A 23220-nucleotide genomic window follows, 5' to 3' on the forward strand; every position below is an offset into this window, starting at 1 on the left:
ATGCCCACATTCCATTATCATAACAAGTAGCCCGGATTACACGGCTGATAACATTCTTCCTATGCATTGCTTCCTCCCGGTATGCTGGATTACTAATATTTTTCCTTCTTTCTTGCATACCTGCAATATGTTATCTATTTACAGTTCTTTAGTTATGAGTTATAGATTAGCTGAAGTAAGCCCAGTAGTCAAGGTATGTGTTCCCAATGGTATGATGAGGACATTTCAATGTATGTGATTTGTTCAGATCACATTTCTCCCTCTGGGAAAATCTAACCCCAGAGCCTGGGAGAGCAAAAACACATGGCTAATCCATTATGTTTGGAAATTCTATTAAACCACCTCATTTGGGGTAGTTACCATGCTCCCTCAGCGACAGAAATTGGACCTCTAAAAGTAATTTCAAGTGATAATTATGATATATACAGCCAAAATATTGCTACTATAGTATAGTGTGTATCAGCATGCTTGGGGAAAAGCAGAAAACAGTAGGAAGAAGAAAAACGTCCCGAGAAGGCAAGCATCTCTGATACAGTTAATCCAAACAGATTAGTGAGGAATTAGTACACTGAACAGGCTTAGAATACTAATAACTGAGGAATGAAAAATGAAAAGTGGGGGAAAATTAAAATTAAATGTAGAATATTGGCTGGCTAGAACTCTGAATAGGAGAAATCCACCCTGCTGCGCTTTGCTATAGATCCCACTTATCCCACTTAAATATCAGGATGCTGAAGGCAAACCTGAAGAAAAGCTTGCGTTTTCACTTTTTCCAGGAGAGATATGGCTGGCCCACCTAGAAAGAATGTCTTTTCATGTTCTTAGACCATTTGAAATAATGAAGTGGGACCATTCATGGCCAGGGGCCCTTCCCGTATACCTGCAATACATTTTTACCTACTTTTTCCATCTATTTTTTTTTCTAGTCTACAGAATCATTTCCTCCATTACTCAACTGTTGAACAGGGAGAAAAGATGTTGGAAGACATGACGTTTTTAAGTTCCTGTTTCTGAAGTCTCCCTTCCCTCCTTGCCTGTTCTGCTGATAGGCAGGAAACAGTTTGTTGCACTTCTGAGCTGAATGTAAAGTGATTATCTAAAGATGACACTAGTCATCAGTATCATATGACATCCAGAAGGTTACCCATGAAGCTAAGACTGAAAATTTTCCCCATCCTTGTATTAAATCTTAAGATATAAAAATGCAACAAGCATGTCTGATTCTTTCACAATTTTAATTCAAACATACCAGCTGGCTTCAGGTAGTCAATTGCCACAATTGTGCTAACCACTTTTCAATGAAAAAACTGCAATTTGCTGGATTGGCATCATCACATGCTAGACTACAGTCAAATCTCTACCATAGAGTTTTACCCCAATAGCCCTGTTATAATGCAGTAAGTGCTTAGATCAGACATGTCAAACTGCTGGCCCGTGGGCCGGATGCGTCATGCTGAAAACATGCCCACCCCACTGCCGGCAATGGGGAAAAAGTTGTGATATGTCGCGCGATGTCACATGACATTGCGAGTTTGACATGCCTGGCATAGATGAAAAAAAGTGTTCCTCCTTATTTTTTTTTTAAAAAATCACATATTAAACAGAACTGTATGACACGACAGCTTTACAAAACAGAATTCAGGCCTTTATATTGTACCACAACTATTCCTTCTTACTGAAAATGAAGTATGTTCTTCCCAACAGAAAGATAGACAAGAAATTCTTAACTTCAGTGCTTAATGTGAACTAATATTCAACAGTACCTCAGAGCATACACAGAATGCTTTCCCTCATGCTAATCTCCACATCATTCCTCTTCTGGAATTAGGAATCAAACTTTGACTTCGACCCTTGGATCATCAACAGCCAGTCTCCAATATTGTATAAATCATCAAACTCCTGAAAATCCTCGGAGATTTTTGTTTCTTTAATTCTCAGATATACATTAACGAGAACTGAAATGTGGTTACATATAAGCACCAAACGTTCTTCTGCTTGCAATCATCAAAGCTAAACACACGATCCTCTTTAGACTCTGAGAGCAAATTTGCACATGGAATAAAAACACAGAGTTTTTACTTTAAAAAAATAAACATTCTTTAAGAGTCAAAAAATAAATAGAATTATTGCAGGTTTGTAAACGCTTGCCGTATCAATTGTGGAAGCTCTAATGGATTTACCCTACTATCTTAGGAATGTTAGTTTGTTTATTTAGCTTCCCCCCCACTTCAGTCTGGTTTTGTTGATGACATTGTCTAAAAATAACATTCTGATAACCCCCTGCACTTCATGGGAACGGCAATCTGCATTCCTCTAACACTACTGTTATTCTATTCTAGCTCTGGAACAGGAAATTATTCTTCCGAAAGCAAAAGCTTGGAAGATAAGAAAAGTGATGAGTCTGCCAGGAAATTGCCACAAAGCACATGGGCCCCAGCCAGCTCTGTGCAGCTGCTGACTCATAGACAAGGAGCAACTTGAATTTGTGGACCAAAGACACTGTATACTTCCAAAAGTTGTTTTTGGGAAAAACCATAGCAAAGATTTGTGTCAGTTCTCAGTTAAACGGATTAATGGGATCTCTGTTATGTCTGCCCAAGAGCACCTCAGACAATGAAGAGTATCTCTTTAAAACAGGGAATAGATTTTTATTTTTTTAAAAAAAATCCATGACACAAAACATGAACAAGCTACTCTCTGTTCTTAAAATAGCCTTCCCAAATCTGCAGGGCTGTTCCTTCATGCCCAAATCTAATTCTCAGCTAATGGATGAGAAAAATTTCAGAATTTGTCTTCAGTTTCATGGAAATTGAATTCCAGTAATAGTGGAAAGAATATACTTAGGAAGTATAGAAAGTAATAATCTGAAATTGTGGAAAACATGTCACACAGAGGGAAAAGATCACACCTTCCCCCTGACTGACGCTCATGATCCTGATTTTAGCTTCCCTTCTCACTCATGTGACTTAGAGGAAGCATCCGAGCTTCAAGCTTCTAGTTTGATAAATCAGAGCTAATTAGAGGGCCTTTGAAACATGCATATGATTTAGGGTACTTAATATAATTCCTGGAAATCCCAGGATTTTTTTGTACATTTACATGCAGAGAAGAGTTGATTGGATATGAACCAACTATTTGTATCTGCTTTGGTTTATCCAGGCTAATTAAGATGAAAGGATTAGAAAATCCTATTGATTAGAAACCATAGCTGACATCCGTGACAACATTATGACTTCTTTCACTTCTACTTCAATCTTTTTGCACTTTCCTCTTAGTTCTAAAGACAAAATTTATAGTGAACATTCCTGAGTATTCTTAACTATCATGCCAATTCTGTAGACTAGGCCTACGGATGAAATATTTTTAATATAAAACCATCTCCTATTTATAATTTGTATTAATATGTTTCTTCTAAGACAATTTGAAAGGAAAGATGGTGAGTGAAAACAAACCACACCCACAAGGTCTACCATGAAGGCCAGGAGTGTTGCATGCCGTTTGCCTAATGCAGGGCTCCCCAAACCACGGTCCGTGGACTGGCACCGGTCCACTCAAACAAGCGAAGCCCCATTTGCGGAATGCAGGCAGCACCTGAAACCACGCCCCCTCTAGTCCATGGAAAAACCTCTCTCCACAAAAACAGTCCCTGGTGCCCAAAAGGTTGGGGGCCACTGGCCTAACGGATTCCCTCACACAGAAGAAATGCAGTCTTTCTGTTCAACTTGCTAACTCTACAGTGAGGGCGATAAGTCAGAAACAAATGTATTACTGTGATTCTTAAGTAAAACTATATAAACAATATAAGCCATAAGTATGCAGTATAAAAGTAAATGACCTCAAAATGCCTTTTGCCATACTAACCTATCTTAAGCTATTATACAGGGCTTGTCTTGGAAGCATATAATGTGACAGGCTTGCTAAAGTCAAGCATGTTTGGGTCTGGATAGGGCCTAGATAAGGGAGCTTGGTTCACACGTCATCACACTGTCAGGACCCACCCCAATCCACATCTTAGTTCTAGTCCAAAAGGAATTTTTACTAGGACATGCTTGGTTGTGGAAATACAAGACAGGACTTAGTACTGTTTTACAAATTGAAATTTTATAAAGGGTACCCGGTTCAACCCCCCTTCCCTCAACCCCATTTGGTGAGCCCCCATCATTCTACTTCGTGTCATCCGTGGGGGGGAAAGAAGGAACTTCGAATCTTTATGGTTATTGCCTTCTTCCTCTCCAGAATTAAAAGAAGACACAGGCCAGATGCCTTCTTCTCTAACCCTCCCTTTTGTTCCCCCAGTTCAAAAGGTTCCCTTGGTCTTTGAAATAACCTAAGGCAGGCTGAATCCACATATGCTCCTCCTTCCTCGGGAGATGGCAGAATCCATGGGGGGATAATGTTTTAAACATACATTTATGAATGTGATATAAATGGATTCTGACACACACTCAGCTTTTGCAGCTTACAATAAAGAGGCTCTTCGATTTTTATTCTGTGCACAAAATTGGGAAATCAGGTTTAAGGAGAAAGCAACAGCTTTTCTGCAGTTATTGCTGGCTTTCTTTCCTTTCTTCCCTTCCAGAAAGTGAACATTCCCTCAGTCATTTTTTTTTACTTCTTTACTCCTTTTATTGTTGTTGTTTATCTTGTTGCTTTGCATGTAACACTGAATGCTTTTGTACCGGAGACGAGTTCATTGTGTGTTTAATCACACATGGCCAAATAATTCAATTCAATAAAGTATTTCATTCAAGAGTCTTCAAAATTGGAGACTAAAAGCAGAAGCAGAGTGCCTGATGGTCACACAAGTATAATAAAGGAGGCTTTCCACCACCAGTGATTCCAATAATGAACGAAGCCTTAGACTAACCCATCACTCCCTAGCTTAACAGAGCAGAATGTTCCTCACCTATTTGGCCTTTAAGGGTTACTAACTTTTCCCGGTAAATTAGAAAAAAATATGGGACAATTATTGTCATGCCAAAGTTATACCAAGTAACTCAGAACAGATACTGTTAAAAAGATACTGTAAAAAGCTGAAAACAATAGTCTTGAAATATACATGGTCTTCTATCTTATCTCTTTCATATAACTAGCCACTGGTAATCTGTGCTGCCATATCTTCTTCTAGATCAGACATGTCAAACACAAGGCCCGGGGGCCGGATCCGGCCCGCGAAGTGGTTTCATGTGGCCCGCGAAGCCATCCTGGAAACAGTGAGGGAACAGCCCCCACTGCCTTGGCCCTGGCCCAGAGACCCTCCCTCTGCCAGAGACCCTCAGATCTGTCCCACTCCTGCCCAGGCCCCCATAGGCACCCTTGATACCAATGATGTAGAGCTGGCCACGCCCACCCAGCAGGCCATACGCACTCTAGCCACGCCCACCCAGTAGGCCACACCCACCCTGGCCATACCCACCAGGCCCCCTGAGGGCAACCGCAATGCTGATGCGGCCCTCAATGAAATTGAGTTTGACACCCCTGTTCTAGATAGCGAATTGATCATTTTGAGACACGTTGATTATGTTCATGGATAACAAATTACAGCTCCGTCCATGACTGCTGGGCCTGGCAACTGAACTAGCTTGCTTCTTAGAACAATTCAGAGGAAGAATTCTTTAATGTTCACAAGATGTTGAAAAACCCACAAGTAAAATCACAGTGCCTGGATTCACATATGGTGGCCTGTTTCATTTTATTTTACACAGCGTATAAGATGAACTAAGGTACTCTCACAATCATTAAGAAAACATCTTCTGAAATAAAAAGGAATAGCAACCCACTTAGGTAAGATAATCTTTATTGTCATTTTTTACTGTGGGCACAACGGCACACATCAAAAATGAAATTTAGTTGCCCGCTCTCAAAGTGAAATACATACATGACACACACCTAAAGCGTACTACATACAACATATGTATAGACCCACACCCCTACACATACATAACAATAAAATATTAAATACTGTCCATCTTGAATATATATAACGGAAGGAGGAAGCCTGAGGTTAATGCTGTATGGAATGAAACTATGGTTGCATCTGGATGTTCTCTCCGGGCATCCTATTCATGCATAATGGAATGGCAAAATTTCCCCCATGACGACTTGACAGCAACTTGATCTGAGCTGAATCCTTGTGACTTCAGGGATAAAACCATACAGTTTTCTTGGCAATAACATGACAGTGTTTTGTCATGTACTATTGACTGCCCTTTTGGACATGAGTAACATTTGATAATTAAGTAGACATTGTAAATGGATAGCTGTGTTAGTCTACGATGGCAAAAAAGGCTTGATAGCCTGTTTTCAGACTAACAATTTTATTAATAGCTTTCATGAGCTACAGCATTAGCTTCATCAGAAGCATAGAAGGGTTAGATTGATTTATAGGTTAAATTGGGGTGGGGGTGGGAAATGGAGGAGACAGGTTGGTTAGGAAAGTGAAAGCTACAGGTGAGACACATTGCAAGTATCTTAGCAATTAGTAGTTGTAATGCCTCTGATGAAATTGCAAAAGGTTATGCCTTCTGATAAAATGTGTTGATTGAAAAGGTACTACTACTAGATTCCTGGTTTTTTTACCATTAGGTAATATGGCTACTCATCTTGCTCCATATGGGATTAGAAACTGCATTAATATCAATCTCATCATTTACAGTATGTTAAACCAAAGAAATGCTAGATGTTTTTACTTAAATAACCAGAAGATATTTAATTATTTTTAGTTCATGGCCCAAACCCACTATGTAACGTTTCACATAACAAAAGGGTTAACCTTTTTTTTAGGACTCCAGGGTGGCACAAGAAGCTGAAAGATATAGAGAAAAATCCCAAGAAGTATGTAAGGCAGTAGAGAAAGATCTGCAAATAGTTTCTTTGTCAAACGTTTGCACACCTGCAAGGGTTTGGCTCTCACACCAGGGATTACTTCCACTCTTGTCTGTCCCACTCACTCAAAGTCATACTCAGATGTTGCTGGGAAGCCCTGGGAGAGGGTGGGGGGGGGAATGGAAGCAGCATACATTCTCACCAATTCCCAGCAGGTTGGATTGTAAATCAGTCAAGGCTAGTGTTAAGAATCAAAGGGCAAGAGGAACTCGGCCATCTCCCCAGAAAATTCACTGATACTTCTTTTCTTGTTCCCTTGGAAGAATCTCAGTCCCAGTGTAATTCAGCTCCATCTTTTAAAGACATTTTCTCCATAAAGCAAGAGAGCTGACTACCGACTGGATGCTCTGGGACCGTATGTTTGTTGTTCTAAGATCTCTAAAGGACAATAGTATTGATAGTGTAACTAATGCTTTTCACTGTCCAATTCTTAGAAGAGCTATAGAAGCACACCACAGGGATAAAAGATTTGATGTGATATCCTGTTGCACAGTTCACTGTGGGCTCTCTGCATTGGCAGATAAACTAATGAACCCAGTATTTCATACCCTGCCCGCCCTCCCCTTGATAGAAACAGAACAATATTTCTAAGCCTATCATGTGAGGTAGTATATTCCCACCCTTAGCATTCTTTGGTTGCAGGTAACAACTCCCATCATCTCCAGCCAGCATGGTATTGGCCAACAAAATTTGTAAGAATTGTAGCATAATGCATTGGTTGTACCATGCCTTAGGCTACAATTACCCCTATAGATTTGTACTTTCTTTCTAGCTGGCCCTGGGAAACGGAACATGATTTCAAATTAGCTGCCAAGTATTTTTTGCCTAATAAATTATAACATATTAAGGTGATTGAGAATTGATTAATGCTTCAGTGCTGGCTCCTGTGATTTATGATATTTTATTTGACCGGCTTGTCTTCTTTCTGTTGAAGAGCAATTGAAGTTATTTGATTACAATAAACCCCAAACCTGTTTTTCATGTCTTTTCCAAACCATTCAGCAATGCTCATCAGCAGGACCAGCTGTTGGTATCATGCTACCCCTATTTTTATTAAACTGGTAGTAAAAGAAATCAATGTGTCCTCAATTTGTTCTTGTATTTGTCTTGCCAAAGTATATTCACTTATCTTCAAATAAGGGCTCGCTAACGTTGCAGTTACAAAATGCTGAATCTATACAAAATGAGATAGAGTTGAGGCTTCTGGGAAACTTCAATCCCTCTGGAATTAAACAGACTGTGCAAACATTTCAGCTCTTGTTTATTTAACTCTGGGGGTTAAACAGAAGAGGTTGAATCAGAAAGAAGTAATAAAGCTGTAGTGTAGTAGTTGTTACCTGGTATCTATAAAGATATTTTTAAAATATTTATTAGTGAAACAAACAGAATTTTAAGAAACAAGTTTTGAAAAGTATACATATGGGATATCCTGGAGCTAGAGTGGGCCACGTATGGGCACATTTACAATTAGAGAGTAATTTATATTTTTAGCATAAAAAATATTTGAAGTGCTTACTTTGTCAGATACAAGGAGTAGCTAAAATGGTATAGGATTTAACTTGATACAACTGACAAACATGCCAGACTTTAAATAAAATAATTAATAGGCCCAAGTTTGACATCAGAACAAAGACAAAATAATAGCAAAGCATTTTAATCTCCCCAGATGCTCCATTACAGATCTCAGAGCAGCTACTATGGAACAAAAAACTTCATCAATAATATTTAGCAAGAGACTGCTGAACTCCTATACATCAAATGGTTTAGGTTTTCTCTGAAAATCTCAACAAACACAGTAGGTTTTAACAATTGTTAATTGATAAGGTATTTGCAATCTGATTCACCAATAACTCGCATGAGCATAACCACACTGTTTTCTTCCTCCTTTACCCCTATATAATTCCGGTTTAAATTCTACTTCATTTTAGCTATTCCATGCCTGTGCTGAAGTGAACTGTAGTGTGATGATTTTTAATAAAACTGAAAAGATGGCACCAGACTCCTTCTAATTTTTGGCTACCACAAACCAACATGGCTCTTCTTCTGCAATCTTTACAATTATCTAATTCTACTTTTCTCTCTCCTCTTTGTAGATACTATTATTCCATTTTTTTCTGTTCCCTCAAAATTTGTAATATTTGCATTACAATATTATATTGGGTAAAATCTTCAAGTCCATACCATCGTATTTTCTAAATCTTTTTCCCTTTTGTTTAATCTCCAAGAATTCCCACATTCTAGACTCAATACTTCCTCCAAATTGCCAGGGTCATGGCATTAATTCCTTCTTATTTGCCTTTGTGAGCTACCTTCTGTTGAATATATGTTCTCATCAAAATGTAGTTTCCTGCTATTCCCACATTCTAAGATACTTGTATCAATTGGAAAACTCCCGATGGTCACATAAGGTTATTCTTGGATCATCAAGTCAGCAAGGAAATGACAGGTTATGACAACTCCCCAGTGAACAGTGCCTAGGCTTTCCAGCTTTTGGAAAGCAGATGGATAAGTTTATGTCCCTAGTCAGCTGTCACTTCTCCTTTGTTTATTTCCATGATTTTCCTTCTATTCTCTTCCTAAGAAAGTCCCTCCAAAAGTCACTAATTCATGTTAATAGTCAAGACCTAGTGCTCTCTCATCCAGCTTTCCCATCCTTTTGTGAGTCTTTGTTGCTGTGTTATTTCTGGGAACATATGTTTACTCCTATTCAGAGGACAGAGAAATTCTGAATAATCTCACGCTGTTACAGAATTGAGAAAATATGTCTTATCTATATATACACACACATATATGCAAGAAAATCAACTAAATTAGCACTACCAGTTAAAGTACCATCTTTAGATGCATTCTCAAATGTATATAATCTTATTAATAAAAGGCATTTTTCTCAAGCCTATGTATGTTCTTACTTGTAATAACAAAAATGCAAGGGAATAGAAAAAGCTCAGAATGTTTTATGTTTCCCCAGAAATCTCCCAAGCGAGTTAGTTACAACACTAATATATAAAAAGGCATAAGTAATATGTTGCTCTAATATTTCTTAAATATAAAAAGGGGAAATATATCATTTATGTATATAAAAAAGAGCTAACAGTTTAGAGTTCCATAGTGCCATCTCTAAGCGCAACACACCGACACAGGACGTAACTAATTTGAGCATGTAGGGTAACCCCAAGGTATATTTTGCAATTCAGTGTCAAGCCCTTCAAAAACCCATGGATTCACATTCACAAAATAGTTTTTGCTTCTTTTCTGGTAGTTATTGTTTACTGAAAAGAGGATGGGTAATATAACTGTAAGGTAAAAAGGTAAAGGTAAAGGTTCCCCCGCACATGCGTGCTAGTCGTTTCCGACTCTAGGGGCCGGTGCTCATCTCCGTTTCAAAGCCGAAGAGCCAGCGCTTGTCCGAGGACGTCTCCGTGGTCATGTGGCCGGCATGACTAGACGCCAAAGGCGCACGGAACGCTGTTACCTTCCCACCGTAGTGGTCCCTATTTTTCTACTTGCATTTTTACGTGCTTTCGAACTGCTAGGTTGGCAGAAGCTGGGACGAGTAACAGGCGCTCACTCTGTTACGCGGCACTCGGGATTCGACCCGCCAAACTGCCGATCTTCTGATCGACAAGCTCAGCGTCCTAACCCACTGAGCCACCGCGTCCCTTTAATATAACTGTACAATCAATCAAATACATATACTCTCAGGTTCACTTTTGTTGCTTATACATTTCTAAGTATCCTAGATACTAGCTACCAATGTCCAGAACAGAAAGCATAGAGAAAAATGGGTAAGGGGTACATGGCTCTTGACATCAGAGTTCTTGCAAATGGAATTAATTTCTTTCACCGGCATAAGAGTTTGCATAATTCCACTTTATCTCCTAGAACTGGACAGGGGAAACAGAATGAAGTACTAATGTCTTCAGGTAGATTGGATTATATGCTGCAATCATTGAAAAATACTTTAATATTGCCATAATTATCTGGAGTTGTTTGCTTAGTCCAAAGGGATATTAATTTTCTCTCACTTTTTGGAAATGAGGGCATGAATTAATACTAGTTTCTTTTTTCCCTTCTTCAATAGTAGCTGTATTGCTAGTATACAGTATGTTCGTTTTTCACATATCTATAACTAGATTACAGATGCATAAAAATGCATCTATGACTCTAGTTATTTGGATGCATCTGCTTTGTTCTCTTAGCAGAACAAAACAGTAAAACATAACATCAAAAAGGCACAATGTCACTATCATCCAATTTAAAATCACAATTAAAGAGCTTCAGTAATTGAGTGGTCCATATGATTTATAACAACCATTAAAAACTACATTAAATGATTATTATATCTTACTGCATAAAAATAATGCCTAAAGCAGGATAACAAAGGCCCATAAGAAAGAAACATGTTTAGTATCTTTTAAAAATCTGACAGATCAAACACAAGGTATACAACTGGTGGAAGCTGATTCCATAGGACTGGCACCGCATGAGAAAAAGCTCTAAACCATGATGAGGTTAGTATAAGAAGGGCTGTCTCCCCTGGCTAGGCAATTGGGTAAAGTGCATAGGCACGTGGGAACAAGCACTATTCCACTGTATAACACCCAGTGAGTTAACACAACAAATTAAAACTGGTACTATTTGGGAATACCCAACCAGATTTGGCCAAAAAAAAGGAGAGCTTCCATTTCTGCTGTGCAATAGCAACCCACCCAGTGTCATTATATACAGCATAACCTTTTTCTTCTGAAGTTGGCCTATACAGGGGGAAAAGACCGTATCTTTTTCCATAGGTTAAAATAAGAAATAAGAGCACTCAATGTTTGTAACCGTATCCCACTGACCTTTATTTGGTCTACTGAAAATGGTGCTTAGAATGGAAAAGAACCAAACACAGAACACAGTAAGATATTCAAAGCAAATTATAACAGATATTATGAAGGAGATTGATCAGAGTCTGAGAAAAGACCAGCACTAGAGCTTCTTTCAGATTAGAGCCTTGGTGGAGCAGTGGGCTAATGCCTCCTTAAGTAACACCAGCTGCCTGCAATTAGTGCAGGTTCGAGTCCCACCAGGCTCAAGGTTGACTCAGCCTTCCATCCTTCCCAGGTAGGTAAAATGAGGACCCAGATTGTTGGGGGCAATAAGCTGACTTTGTAATAATGCCGCTTGGGGTGTGTGTGAAAGCCCTAATAAGCAGGCATATACATAGAATGAAGGCTACTGCTAAGCTTGTAAGCCGCCCTGAGTCTTCGGAGAAGGGCGGGATATAAATGGAATTAAAATAAATAAATAAAATAAATAAATTACTCCTAGGAAAGTCTATACCTTTTATATTAGATACTAGTTCAATAGGAGGAAAAATTCCAATAGGGTGGAAGTGGAAGATCAAAGAGATGGCTAACCCATATGGACTATATTTCATCACTACTATTAACTCAGTAAGTTTGTACAAACAAAATAACCAAAATTCCAGAATGTTATAATTGGAATTGTGTAAACATAGGAAAGAAAAAAGAGAAAGGAAAAAGAAAAGAAACCGATTATCAATTTGTCAGGAAACTGGCTAAATGTAGCTAAGGGTTTAAAGAAAAAAAGCTCTAGAACTAAATACTTGGAGGGAGAATATGGATTTTGTCCAAAATAGAAGCAAACCAAACCAAACCAAACACAAAGCCTTCACATAATAGGAATTATCCAAATTAGATTTGTCTAAATAGGACAGATGTTAACGATGTCATCAGAACAGGGTTCTACAATGTCAGCAGTTCCTGTGTTAAATAGCACCTGCCGTGCCAAAGCTCCGTGGTGCCATCAATAATGTGACAGTTGCTGCTGTTTTTATACAACTGACACAAATCTGAAAGTAGCCAATATATGCTGCTCCCTCCAAGTTACATGCAGTTAATTTGTGTGTGTGTGTGTGTGTGTGTGTGTGCACATTTACAGAGGATTATCAGTTTCCAAAGTAGAATTTCTAATTTTTTTAATTTAGATTACAGGACTTCCCTAATGCTGTTCCCACAGCAGTTCCCTGGGTTCTTTGATATTGGTGACAATATATTGTCAATACGCAAAGCTTCAATTAATTGAGTCCTTCGGGATAAGGGCGGTATAGAAATTGAATAAACCTAAACCTAATTATTAAAGTCAGAGGTATTGTGAGTTTTAACAAATAGTATGTAAATTCCAATTAATGAAAAATCCACCTATAATGAAGGTCCAGTTTAAACTCCACCATTGAATCTTACATTTCTGCCTAATAGACCATAGCTATGACAATTTTTCAACAAGACCTTCCTCTATATCCAGGCCTTGCTTGGCTTCCGCTTACTAGGCGGCCTTTCCCCACCGCTGAGTATCCCCCTATCCTTTAACTGGCAGAAAAGGATATTAACAGCGTGAAATTCCCACTGCCATATCCAGCTTAAATTGCCTCCGTTTCAAGTCACTGCAATCATCTGGTCTCCGTGAAGTAACCAGTGACAAAGCCTGTCTTTGAATGATTTGAGAGCGCTGTTGGAAGGTGCTAGAATAAGGGGCCCCTCCATTGTGCTAAAGATGACTTAAGGCTGGCTCCACTCAGTGCTCAGTACCAAATCTGAGCTGATATAACTCAATCAGGAGGGGGGGGAATGTTCCCAGGACAGATTTTTGCCAAGATTGGGTTCAAGTGGGAAAAAGCTCTTATTAAATCACCTTGCTTTCCTACTGGTAGAAACTGCTATGATTATTTTCTTTCTACCATTTACTTACAAAATCTTAATAATTTACTTAATATTTTCTTAGGCTTTCAGGAAGAAGATAGTAGGATGGCACACCTTGGTAATAGACAAAACTGAGGGAGAAAAATAACAGGACAGAACATTTTGATAATGGGCTGAATCAAGATGTGGTTCTCTCCTGCCAATATCAATACTGTACTTACAAGATTTCTCTTTCATAGCGAGGAACGGTAGAAAATCCTACCATTATATTAGTTCTACATGGGCAGGGATCTCAAGAATTTGAGTTAAATGAGCTGTAGTCTAGTCTAGAATAGCAAAGTGTCTAAAGTAGTATAAGGATACAAACCTTACAGTCTTTGAGTCAAATAAGCCAGTATCCACTGCTTGCAGTATATACCACTAATTACATGGCACATGCTTTCATAGATTATAAAATCCTAGATCAGGATTAATAAACTGTAGTGTGAGATCCTTACCTTTCTGAGGTCATTCAACCCATACTCAATGGAGGAAGTCAAAACCTCAAGGGCCTGCAAATAAAATGAATAAGGCAAATATTTTGTAATAAGCCACATCCTTTATGTTGTCAAAGATGAAAAACTGTACCTAAACTTTTTATTTTTTAACTTTCCAGCACTATAAAAAGTTTCTACGTGATTTTATCATGCTTTGAGCTTTTTCAGTGTTTATTTTGATCTTCTCAGAAATGCTGTATATTGTTAATAAAATCACAAATTATTTAGACTGATATCTTCAGGATTGTTGGGAGACACTATCTCTGCCAGCCATGCATTCTTTCTGACTATATGATCATTTTTTAAAGGAAGGGAAAGAAACCTGCAACTTTCATCATTCCTCAGGAATTAATATGCGGGCTTGATGGAAGCTGTAGCTCAACAAAATATAATGAGACACAAATTGCCCATCTTTATTTTAAGATAACATCTGCAGATTTTAATTTACATATTCATTCAGCTCCTCTAGTAAACAGAAAAAATGGTAGATGAAGCAGATTTAATGATACATTCTATTTTATGATTTATGAAAGAATACTTGAATTTCTACGGCCTTGATGATTTCAGAAATGCATACTAATGACTTTGCATTCTGTAATTCTGGACAACTCACTCTGAAGATTCTTGTAAATATTAAAATCCAAGGGAAGCAAATTGCAGATTAAAAAAAACCTATAAGAATAATTGGTATACACTGAACTAAAAATCTTGATACTACTTCTGCCACATATGTGGGAAAAATGTACCTTTTTGTTTCCAGTAAATGAAACTAATCACTACTAACAAAAGCAGAAAGAGAGATCCAGAATAATTAATAGGATGACATATGCTCCACACAAATGTAGAAACAATATGATAAAGGCAATATCTGCCCCCAAACCCAACATCAATTCCATATGGATGGTCATCTTCATCCAAATAGGATCTTCTATTGCAGAAAAGTCCTTCATACAAGTGAGCTTCGTAGATGATAGTGGGAAAGATAAAGTTGCTGTATTTCTGCAATTAAACAGTACAAATGAAGAGCCTAAACGCTAATTTTAAAAAAGTGCTAGCTTAATAAGGAATTTCAGGTTGACTGGGATCACAATGTCTAATTTTCTGTATCCAAGAGACTTTCCCTCCATGCTAGTAAAGGAAAAGACAGCCTTACATACAGTGTGCAGTTTTGAAACACATTATTCAAAAATCATTTTATTGCTTTCTTATATCAGAACTGTGCCAGTGATTTTGGGGTGGCTGCCAACAATGTTAAATTAGCAAAAAAGCTAAGCAACAAGACTTATTATCTGGAAGCTATTCAGAGTAATCGCTTAAGCCAGCATTCCTGCACAAATATCCTTCTTCCTTCGCATCTTCAACCAGCTTCCTATACTGCAGGGGTGATAGGATTTTAGAACTGAAGGTTCTGCAATTCAAGACTCCATGGAAAAGATTTGCTTCAAATATTAAGAATTGTTAATATGAATATGGATGAAATTCAATGCAAACACTAATGCTCCTATCTTTCACATATCACTACCACAAAGGCTGCATCCAGAACTGACCCTTCATTCACATTACGTCATGGGGGGGAGGGTTTGTTGATGGTGGTGGTGGAATTGCAATACAGATTGGGCACAGTTTGTTCCTGCTTTTTTTTTTAATCACACTTGCATACAAATTTTAAAAAATACAAATTGTGGACAGATTGTGATAGTTGCCATAGACGTAAGATAATTTTCTTTTTGGGGGGGAGAAACAGCCAGTAAGAAAAGATAAGAAGTTGTGAGGTGATAAATTTGTATTTTGAAAGTCTAAAGCTGAAAAATATACACATGTTGAAATAAAAGCAAGCATAAAACCAAATAGAAAAACGCTGAACACGCAGATACGTAAAATGGCAAATCAGGGGAGTATAAGTGCATAATTTCTTTTAGGAGAAAAAAAAAGAGATATAAAACTTGGCTGATGACTAAAATGAGAAAATATTCTCTGCATGTTCAAAGAAAATACGGTAATGAGCTTTATCGAGCACAATTCAAAGCAGACTGAAGAAGTCCCCCAGAATGAAGACGAAACGATTGCAAGCCAAATCACCAAGCTCGGACGTCAAACCAACAGCCCAACTACCAACCCGAACTACTAATATTCAAACACATCTCAATGGTAATGAATCATACATGCTGCACATTACAAGTGCTATTTAGACACATCTAGAATCTTAGTGTCAGTTCTGTGAATTAAAAGAGTCTATTGATCATTCGCCCACCAGGATATCTAACTGATTTTTTCCAGGCCACTAATTCACCATGGCCTTTTACAAATTATCATCTTCACATTAATTTTTCATTATCATGTGTCGAATGCACACTTCACTGTCCTACTGGAAATATCTAAAGGTGGTTCTTGGTAAAAAAAAATATTTAAAAAGACAATAAAAACAGCGAACTCACAGTTAGAAAAGACTACATAATATGAACAGATTTCCAATTTGCAGAATCAATCAAAATCAGGAAAAAAGAGAAAAAAACAAATGCTTTTATATGTCACTAAAAAGATTACAAGGGACGCATTGGCTCAGTGGGTTAGGACGCTGAGCTTGTCGATCAGAAGGTCGGTAGTTTGGCGGGTCGAATCCCTAGTGCTGCGAAACAGAGTGAGCGCCGGTTACTCGTCCCAGCTTCTGCCAACCTAGCAGTTCGAAAGCACGTAAAAATGCAAGTAGAAAAATAGGGACCACTACGGTGGGAAGGTAACAGCGTTCTGTGCATCTTTGGCATCCAGTCATGCCGGCCACATGACCACGGAGACGTCCTCGGACAAGCGCTGGCTCTTCGGCTTTGAAACGGAGATGAGCACCGGCCCCTAGAGTCAGAAACGACTAGCACGCATGTGCGGGGGGACCTTTACCTTTATCTTTAAAAAGATTACAGAATTTCAAAATTCATCTATTTCATCTTAAAGGTAAAGGGGAAACCTTTACCTTTATCTTTAAAAAGATTACAGAATTTCAAAATTCATCTATTTCATCTCAAAGGTAAAGGGGAAACCTTTACCTTTATCTTTAAAAAGATTACAGAATTTCAAAATTCATCTATTTCATCTTAAAGGTAAAGGGGAAACCTTTACCTTTATCTTTAAAAAGATTACGGAATTTCAAAATTCATCTATTTCATCTTAAAGGTAAAGGTAAAGGTTTCCCCGCACATGCGTGCTAGTCGTTTCTGACTCTAGGGGCCGGTGCTCATCTCCGTTTCAAAGCCGAAGAGCCAGCGCTTGTCCGAGGACGTCTCCGTGGTCATGTGGCCGGCATGACTAGACGCCAAAGGCACATGGAACGCTATTACCTTCCCGCCGTAGTGGTCCCTATTTTTCTACTTGCATTTTTATGTGCTTTCGATCTGCTAGGTTGGCAGAAGCTGGGACGAGTAGCAGGCGCTCACTCTGCTACGTGGCACTCGGGATTTGACCCGCAAAACTGCCGACCTTCTGATTGACAAGCTCAGCATCCTAACCCACTGAGCCACTGTGTCCCTTTGCTTTTTTCATCTTACAAACTAATTAAAAATAATTAAAAATTAAAAATAATTTAAAATTATTAATTATTATTATTAATTAAAAATTAAAAATAATTAAAAATACCACTAATTTTAATTATTCCTCCATCCATTTCTGTGGAACCCCAACCCAGCCAGTAGTATAAGTGATACTTACCGTAAGACTGTTGAGAGTGACACCATTGGTGTACAGATACTCAATGACTGTAAGGAACACTTCTGGCTGTACGTGATTCAACGTCAGCGGGACATGTGTCTCATGGGGCTGGTTTAGCATTGCATGGAGAACTTGGCAGCGGGTGGAGAGTAGACAACGATGGGCAAAGACTTTCTGCTTCTCTTTGCCAACCAGAAAAGTTACATCACTGTGGAAAGAGAGGTAACATAGTTCTCAATATAACTAGCACAGTTTACCATATAGATGGCTCAGCTTCTTAGCCTGTTCTCTCTCTCTCATCATTCTTTAGATGCCTCCTTTTGAGAGTCAGCATGCAGAATTCAGATGACCTTTGGTAAAGCAAGTGAAACCAAGGGCTGCACTACTAATTAAAAGCATATTGAGACAAGGATGTATTTAAATGCAGTTCTAGATTTCTCTGATCCTGTAACATCAACACTGTTTGACTGCTGAACCTTGTTCATTTATGTAATTATTTAACACTTTGTCTCTTTTTTTAATGATCAAGCTTATGGCAATTTTAATCTATTTCCCCATTTGCAGGGATTGCCCCATTCCATATTCTGGTCTTCAGGACTTTCAAGGAGAAAAATGGCTTTTTTCAACACCTGTTATAAACTATTAGTTATGTGGGGTTTTTGAGCAATCAGAAAAATATATATAGAACAGTAAATAAAGACAAAGAAAGGATGAAGCCATTAGAACAGGGGTCCCCAACCCCCAGTCCATGGACCAGTACTGGGCCGCGGCATGCCAGCAACCAGTCTGCACAAACAAGCAAAGCCCCATCTGCAGGATGCAGGCAGCACACAAAACCAAGCATCCTTACCAGCAGTGAGGAATTGGTTAAAATTGAAGATGACGGACATCTTTGAAAAAATAATCATATTATACTCGAATTTAGAGACTAAACAATTTAACTCAAGAAGGAACAAATTTCCTATTCCGCATCAGATAACAAAACTCATTGAATAATCATGCTGCCTTCAACAAAAAGTAGCAAGCGAATACCAAATAATGAATAAGTATACAACAAGATCAGAAAACATTACAAGCAGAGAAAATAAAAATGAGGCAATAACCTCACTAATTTAATGAGTAGAGCCTCATGTACTTTTTGTTTTCCAAGCAGTGCTGCAGATCAGGCAGTTATATATTTTAGGATCATTAGATTCAAATGATCTGTTGCACCAGAAACAGTATCAATTATCATTATATAGTACCACTGAAGAGCAGACACATACAATCTGCATCATTTGGAATATAGTCAGAAAACATGGATCAAGATAGCTCAAAAAAGCAAGACAAAATATTTTCATCATGGAAAAGGTAGAAGGGATCATTCAATATATGGTCTATCTAGCATTAGCAGTTGGTTTTCATCGATGTTAATCATCGTTCTCTTGAATGCTTTAAATAAATGGGATATCTTGAAAAGAACTGCCTTCTTAAAACTTTTACTAGATCACAATTTAGGCCTTTGATCTTCCCACAGACTGGCATTTCATTCTTCTGTTTGCTGACCCTGTTGTATACACTGTGAAACAGAGAAACAGGAAATTCAGCTACATAACTTTTAACCGAAATCTAGGTCTAGTTATAAGCCTCTTAGCTTGTAGAGACAATTGGCTGTCTATACCGTTAAGAATTATGAAATGACTTTAATTCCAAATCTAACAAATTAGGGTTAATAACAATCACACAATGTTATTACCAATATGCAATATATTGCAAAATAATCTCAAAAGTACTGGAGTCAATGGTTTTGTGTCCATAACTTATAATTTATTTTTTCCTTTTAATTTTGTATCAGTCAAAATCAAATCATATTATAGCATAGTCAAGATGCTACAGTATACTAAGCACAATAAATACACTAACCGATTTGCCTCATCATGAATTACTGAATAAACTATAACCATAGTAGTTAGATTTACAGTAATTCATGATGAGGCAAATCGGTTAGTGTATTTATTGTGCTTAGTGTACTGTAGCATCTTGACTATGCTATAATATGTGACAGTGACAGGCTTGTTCACCCCGATTGCTGAAAAAGCCTGCTACTTAAAATAAGGCATTTAAATGATCTCTGGAGACTAACATTGTAATTCAAATTCCCATTTAGGAAAAATGTATTGGTTGGTTTTGTCAAAACCTGATATTATAATTATAGATTGTTTCCAGCAGCAATTACATCAAAATGACAACATGTGCATCATCAAAATGCCACTCTTTTATACTTGTACCACAAGTACCTAAGAAACTAAGAGTTTGTCACATCAGAAGGCACATTTTGCCACTTACCCTTTTTCTACAGACACTTGTGGTTATAGATATTTTTTTCCTGTCAAGAACAAGTGCTGTGAATAGATTAAAAGAGGTGTTTACACATTTAACACACTGTAGTTTAACTGACTTGAAATAATTATCTAGGACAAAGTAGTAGCAATGATACTTGAGAGCTACTAACTCTCATATTTTAGGCTGTCAATGCACAATAAATTCATGTAACTGTGCATTGAACCATTCATGCTGGACTGTTAGAACATGTTCTTCATGGGGCTACCTTTGAAGAGGATTCAGAAGCTACTGTTGGTGCAGAATGCAGCTATGAGGACTGTTTTGGGGATCCCCTCAGTGGCTCAGTGGGTTAGGACGCTGAGCTTGTCAATCAGAAGGTCGGCAGTTTGGCGGGTTGAATCCCGAGTGCCGCGTAACAGAGTGAGCGCCTGTTACTCGTCCCAGCTTCTGCCAACCTAGCAGTTTGAAAGCACGTAAAAATGCAAGTAGAAAAATAGGGACCACTAACAGCGTTCCGTGCACCTTTGGCGTCTAGTCATGCCGGCCACATGACCACGGAAACGTCCTCGGACAAGTGCTGGCTCTTCAGCTTTGAAACGGAGATGAGCACCGGCCCCTAGAGTTGGAAACAACTAGCACGCATGTGTGGGGGAACCTTTACCTTTACCTTTTAGGGTGACCCATGTTGTTACACGAGTGCACTAGTTGCCAGTTTGCTTCGGGGTCCAATTCAAGGTGTTTGTTATTACTTAAAAGCCCTTAACTGCATGGGTCCATGTTACTTGAGGAACCATTTAACCCCAATGGGATGGGCTTGCCTGACCTATGCTGACAGAAGGGACATGCTGGAGACCCCATCAGTCAAAGAATTCCACTAGTGGGTTGGGAAAAGAGGCTTTTCTGCCATGGCTCCCACACTTTGGAACACTGCACCCCTTGGCCTTCCATAGGGGCCTTAAAAACCTGGCTCTGACAATTGGCCTGAGCCACCGAAGGGAGCTTGTCATACTTGAGTGGTTAATGGACTACAGAAGTTTCCACCTTCATCCTGTTTTTATTTTGCTCCCATCCTTGCTACCTTTGTTAATTTTAATGTGGATATTTATGATCTTAATATTTTAATGTTTTATCTTGTTGCTTTTACTCTGTTGTAAACCACTTAGAGTCACCTCTAGGCAAGATGTATGGCCCATAAATGAAATAAATAAAAAATAAAATTTCAGGTTTCACAATGCATACCTGTAAAGAGATACTTTCATTGTCATTTCTCACAATAGTCTTCAAAACAGCTGATCCAAATCTTTGGGCATCTACAGGACAACTCTTTCCAAACAGTGATGTGACTCACTTTTTCCCTTCCATGCTTACAACTAGAAAGATTATAAAATCAATGCTTATTTTGAAAGGAGGGCTTCCATTTCTTGCAAAGAATCGTTTCTTTTTACTAAAGAAGCAGGGCCCAAAGGAAAGAAGACCACACACACTATATGTGCAGCAAGCAACCATTTGCCTTTGTATGCAATTTTACAGCAAACCCAGCATTTCTTTATAAACCGAAGCCACGTAGGCCGGAAAGAATCTCTCTTTGTCAAATCAGACGCGTAGTTGTGATCTGGAGAGATTCAAAGAACCAAGCACGTTCATTGCGGTGCAAAGTCAGGGAAATTGTTTAAAACCACCCAAAATTCGTCTCTTGTTTCTTTGTGATAACGTATCAACTTTTCCAACAAGTCTAATGGCACGGGCTTGCCTTCCTTCCCGGTCACATGATTATCCCTGCCCGTTCTTCGGGCTGATTCCCACGGCAGGCAGATTGGCTGGCACGCTTACCTGAACTGGGGGTTGTTTATGAGAACCTTGAGGGCGGCAGCAAAAGCAGATGGATCCCCCAGCAGGCGAACAGAGCCAGAGGCGGCGGCCATAGGTCGGCCCTGGCAGGGAAGGGCAGCCAAACACTAGCTTTATGCGAGTTTCCTTGGTTTTGCTTTATTGCTTGCAATCGCGATAATACTGAGAATCGACACGGCTGGCCGGAGCCTCAGCGGCAAGGCAGGAATGCAGAGAAAGGCCAAAGAAGCAGAAAGCAACACTTACGTTGCTGAGCAACAGGCAGCTGCCAAGGCCCTAATATCCAGCTGTTGTGGGAGGGACCTCAAAAATATAGAAGGAAAAAGGCTGTTGCAAAAACTGGGAAGGAATCCCAAGAGCAGGCTCGGAGAAATCATTCAACCAGGGATAAGGATTATTGTAAAGAAAACAAATAGGCTCTTCTCCTTACGTGGGGACATTGCATGTATGGGCTTTGTGCTCAGAACCAGATCAATGTTTGGAAAAAGTTCGTGTTTGGAACTGAGATGTCATCTAACTGCCAACTATTCTGTCAACAAAATTAAAACAACACCTCTCTGCATGGAATGGGGTGGAATTCCTGCTAAGGAATTTCATATTGTTTCCAGATTAGATTAGATTAGATTAGATTAGATTAATTAGATTAGATTAGATTAGATTAGATTAGATTAGATTAGATTAGATTAGATTAGATTAGATTAGATGCCATCAGGTCAATGTTGACTCTTAGTGACCACATAGATAAATGTTCTCCATGATGATCTGACCCTAGCCTGGGCCTTCAGCTCTTTCAACTGTGCACTCATTGCCATTGTAACTGCTTGCTCCTGGTTATTTTCCTCTTCCCTTCCAACTTTTCCAGCATTGATAATGTTCTCCAAAAAACTAGGGCTTTGCATAATGTATGCGAAGTAGTATAATTTAAATCTGGTCATCTGTACCTCAAATAAGAATACTGGCTTTCATTGGTTGTTTACATGGCTGTTCACAATCTTCTCCAACACCAAAGGGGCATATTATACATCTATGTGCAAGTTAGGTCATGTTCATGCAGATCAATTTTGGGAATGAGAAGGGAACAGGATGCAAATGCAACAAACTCATTCACCCCTTTACTCTGTAGTAGCTCAACAAATAGAGAAATGTGGAGGGAGAACTATTATGAGAGACCAATGGGTTTAGAATAAAGTAACATAATGAAGGTGACATCATCCAGAGGAGATATTTTG

At 38.7% G+C, this 23220-nt stretch overlaps 1 protein-coding gene across 1 annotated transcript in view; it reads right to left on the minus strand.

Annotated features, from left to right (window-relative positions):
* Window positions 1-22065, minus strand: part of BTBD19 (BTB domain containing 19) — a gene marked incomplete at both ends in the record, with an annotated part of 42784 nt that extends 20719 nt beyond the window's left edge. The window contains 3 exons of the mRNA XM_081324570.1: window positions 14087-14140; window positions 17822-18029; window positions 21974-22065. Of these exons, the coding sequence (XP_081180696.1) occupies window positions 14087-14140; window positions 17822-18029; window positions 21974-22065 (354 nt within the window). The remainder of the gene's footprint in view (window positions 1-14086; window positions 14141-17821; window positions 18030-21973) is intronic.
* Between the last annotated feature and the right edge of the window lie 1155 nt (window positions 22066-23220).

This window comes from Vipera berus, assembly GCF_964194415.1.
Source record: "Vipera berus genome assembly, chromosome: 3".
Lineage (NCBI taxonomy): Eukaryota > Metazoa > Chordata > Lepidosauria > Squamata > Viperidae > Vipera > Vipera berus.